This window comes from Egretta garzetta, unplaced genomic scaffold (assembly GCF_000687185.1).
Source record: "Egretta garzetta isolate BGI_Z169 unplaced genomic scaffold, ASM68718v1 scaffold215, whole genome shotgun sequence".
NCBI lineage: Eukaryota > Metazoa > Chordata > Aves > Pelecaniformes > Ardeidae > Egretta > Egretta garzetta.
The window spans coordinates 5,808,032-5,812,012 of record NW_009259719.1 but is presented as its reverse complement, the minus strand read 5'-3'; the positions used below and the strand labels follow the sequence as shown (position 1 = coordinate 5,812,012).

Here is a 3,981-nt window from a genome sequence, read left to right as displayed (position 1 = left end):
TGAACATCTCTCTCTCCCCCTGCCCCCTCCCTTCAGAAGATAGGAGAGTTGGATAAAAATATTAAGGACTTGGAAAAACCCTTCTGTATTTCCTTAAGCTCAAGTTTGTGTTAGGTGTTTAAACACCTAAAACAAGCCTTAAATATTATTCTTGCTTTGTGATCTCTAACTTGCTCTTTTGATCACAAGCATTACCTTCTAGAACGTGCTACCCTTGCTGCCTGAACGCTTCCCATACATAAAGCAATGCTGGGAATCAGTTAATGCTTTCTATACTTAAAGTGCAACTGGGCTGTTTCCTCAGGCTGTGAGATCTACTCTGATTCTGGAAACCACGCCTCCATGATCCAGGGGATCCGAAACAGCAGGGTGCCAAAACACATATTTCGCCATAACGATGTCAACCACCTTCGAGAGCTATTGAAGAAGTCTGATCCATCTACCCCTAAAATTGTTGCATTTGAAACAGTTCACTCAATGGATGGTAAGCTGACATCAAGCCCTTTTCTCACCTGCCAGTGCAGTTAGTGCTCAAATCATCTGTATTTTAAGTGTAAAAGTGTACAGTGCTGTAAGGGTTTACATGAAAATAGCCTTCTGAAATGCCTGGTGCTTGGGGGTACTTCTGATATTTATCCAAATTGAGTACAGGGAATCCTAAACTGCCAGTTGCTGCTTTGGTTCCCAGGTGCAGTCTGTCCTCTGGAAGAGCTGTGTGATGTGGCCCACGAGCACGGGGCAATCACTTTTGTGGATGAAGTGCATGCCGTGGGGCTGTATGGAGCTCGAGGTGGTGGTATAGGAGACCGGGATGGAGTCATGCACAAGATGGACATCATCTCTGGAACGCTTGGTATGCACGGGCTGGCACTTCTACAGAAGCTAAGGCAGCAAAGCTTCTGAGCAGCCAAATTAAGTGGGTTAACTCAAAATCAGTCTATTCAAATGAACTTGGTAAGGGCTGTTGGGGGCTAGGATTTTTCAAAAAACCCAAAGAATTTAAGTATGCCCCACAGTTTGAAAAGCCCATGTTAAGCTACTTACACTGCCTTACAAGTCAGTTAAGGTAGCATTTTTTTTCTTTAAACAAGCTAGCAAAAAGTCCTCCAGTGGCATATTACACAACTCGAAGAATAAATTCAGGTGAGAATGCTAGTAGGGTAGTACTCTATATTTAGTAGTACTTAGTTCTTTTATGTGAAATGGAGTGCTCCTAATCTAGAAACCTGAGATGGGGAGTTATGTAAAGAGATTTGGCAAGAACTGAAGCAACTGCTATTATCCCAGTAGAATGCAAGCCTAGGAGTAAGTCTACTGCTGCAAATTGCAAAGTTGTTTAAACAGCTTCCAAAATGTAAATAAAATTTACCAGGAAAGTTCATGGCTTTGAAACTTACAGTCTTGGGTTACAGCCTGGTAAAAACAGAAGTATTCACCAGACACCCTAGTTCTACCTGTGGCTCTGCCCTGGTACCTGAACATCCCCCTTGTTTGGCAAGGGAGACTGATGTCAACCGCACAATCACAACAACCATCTTATGTGCTCCTTAGGAGCGTAGGCTATTTCTAGCATCTCTGGAGCAGATTATTTTAAATCTGCTGAGAGACTTAGTGTTGATCACTTGGGGTCAGTATTGAAGTCTATGCTTGATAATTGGGCTTAAGATCTCTCCCAAAATCAAAACTTGAGTGTTTGAGAGAGTCTTGAACTGTCCTTGCTGAGAAATAACTAGATCCATGTTACCAGGATTGGCTTAAAACCAAATCTGTAACATGTGCTGAGTAAGTACAAGATTAGCGGGGGGCTAGAATTGCTGCCTGCCATGACTACATTAAGTACATAATCAAAATAACTCGTTCCTTCAAGTGAAAATAAAGAAAGTCTATAATAAATGCAAGCTGTTCTAATGGGTGGAAGAAATAAGCTTGGTTACCTTTTTCTTTTTTTCTCTCTCCCCCTCCCTCCCACCTCAGGCAAAGCATTTGGTTGCGTAGGAGGATACATCTCCAGTACAAGTTCTCTGATAGACACTGTTCGTTCGTACGCTGCTGGCTTTATTTTCACAACGTCCCTGCCACCCATGCTCTTAGCTGGTGCCCTAGAATCCATCCGAACTCTAAAGAGCGCGGAGGGACAAGTTCTGAGGCGCCAGCACCAACGCAATGTGAAGCTTATGAGACAGATGCTGATGGATGCAGGGCTTCCTGTGGTGCACTGCCCCAGCCACATCATTCCAATAAGGGTGAGTACTTAGGATACTGTTGACACAGGACTGTGGTGCCCATGTTCCTGTCTACAGTCACATTGGACTTTTGGATATTAGTTAACATTCACAAAGTTCAAACCTGTCCTAGCGTTCAGCAGTGATGTGTGAGAAGTCTGGCTTAAGTTCACCTCAGCCTGCTATAAATGTTATAAAGTGGAATGGTTTACAATCTAAACCCGCAATCTAACAGCATACAGAAAGCAAGGAGACTGCTAACAAGCTAGTAAAAAGAAGAGTTCAGGTAAAAGCAGCTACCCACCTAAGCTGCAATGCTGTGCTTGTGCCCAGAGGACTCTACAGTGCAAGCTTTTAGCTCTTTCTTCTGATGTATATGCTATTTATAGCAGCACAAGGAAGACTTAACTAGTCCCATTTGATTCTTGTGGCTAGCTAAGCTGGGCTGACAGTTCTGCCACCTTGCATGTTTTGGTTGGTCTTGTAACTTACAATTTTGAACTTTAGGTTGCAGATGCTGCTAAAAATACAGATATCTGTGACAAGCTGATGAGCCAGCACAGCATCTATGTCCAAGCAATCAACTACCCCACGGTTCCCCATGGAGAAGAGCTGCTACGTATTGCCCCTACGCCTCACCACACCCCTCAGATGATGAGCTATTTTCTTGGTGAGTGGAGACTTGCATCAGTACAATGAGAACACCGGGCTGTCTATGCAGTCTTTATACTGAAGATGAGACTAGGAAATATTAAGGTTTAGATGTCAGTAGCTGGGCAGTGTCTTTCCACTGCTGTAGCGCATGCAGTGCATATGCCTGCACTTAACCTGCTTTGAGTGTGATGTGTGAAGGCCTGGCATAGCGTGTGGGGCCAGCACAGTCCTGTACCCAGCCAGTTCTGTCCCAGCCACCTCTGCTGGGCCCTGCTCACACATTGTCTCAGCCAATCTTTGCTTGTTATGTGGGGTCCAAGGAAATCTGCTCTCCTGAGCTGAGCTGTTAACCTGTCTTAAACATGGATCTGTCCAGGGAAAGTAGCTACTTCTTGATCCTGTCAGCAGAGGTAGTATGAGGATAGCCAAGACTTAGCTGCAGCCCAGTCACCTCACTCGAGGTAAATTATGTCACAGTGAATGCCCATTATCCCCCCTCGTTTGCTAGGAGAATAAGCATGCTGACACTTCAGTCTTCCTGCTGCTCTAAAGCAATCCACTGATCTTGATGCACTCTTCTGTCCTACCAGAAAAACTGCTGGCAACATGGAAGGATGTTGGTCTGGAGCTGAAACCACATTCATCAGCTGAATGCAACTTCTGCAGAAGACCCCTACATTTTGAAGCGATGAGTGAACGGGAAAGATCCTACTTCAGTGGCATGAGCAGACTAGTATCTGTCAGTGCATGAAAGTAATGGTGTTAGTTGTGTTCTTGTCTAGTTCTAGTACCCAGTCAGTAGCATTTTTAAATTCCTTAATAAGTATTTTAATCATAGTTGAAGCACTAAGCTCTGAAAATAAATTTCTAGAGCCATTATGTCCAGTTGTGGTTTTGTTTGCTTCTCTATTTATCTTCTGTAAGTGGTGGGGAGGGCATCTGGTGGAATAAAGTCAGTGGTCTACAGTTTAATGCCCTTCAGCTGAACGACTGCCTTTTCAATGAGCATATGCTGAAAGAAATGTAGTAGACCAGGAAACACTACTACAAGGGATGAGTTTATTTCTTAGGAAAAGAGAAAATTGGTATTTATAGTTCCTCATGA

General features: G+C 43.8%; 1 protein-coding gene across 1 annotated transcript in view; it reads left to right on the top strand.

Moving 5' to 3' along the window:
* Positions 1-3,714, top strand: part of ALAS1 (5'-aminolevulinate synthase 1) — a 6,908-nt gene extending 3,194 nt beyond the window's left edge. The window contains exons 5-9 of the mRNA XM_035894839.1: positions 305-484; positions 689-853; positions 1,975-2,243; positions 2,730-2,892; positions 3,467-3,714. Coding sequence (XP_035750732.1) covers positions 305-484; positions 689-853; positions 1,975-2,243; positions 2,730-2,892; positions 3,467-3,627 — 938 coding nt within the window. The 3' untranslated portion in view covers positions 3,628-3,714. The remainder of the gene's footprint in view (positions 1-304; positions 485-688; positions 854-1,974; positions 2,244-2,729; positions 2,893-3,466) is intronic.
* The last annotated feature ends 267 nt before the right edge of the window (positions 3,715-3,981 follow it).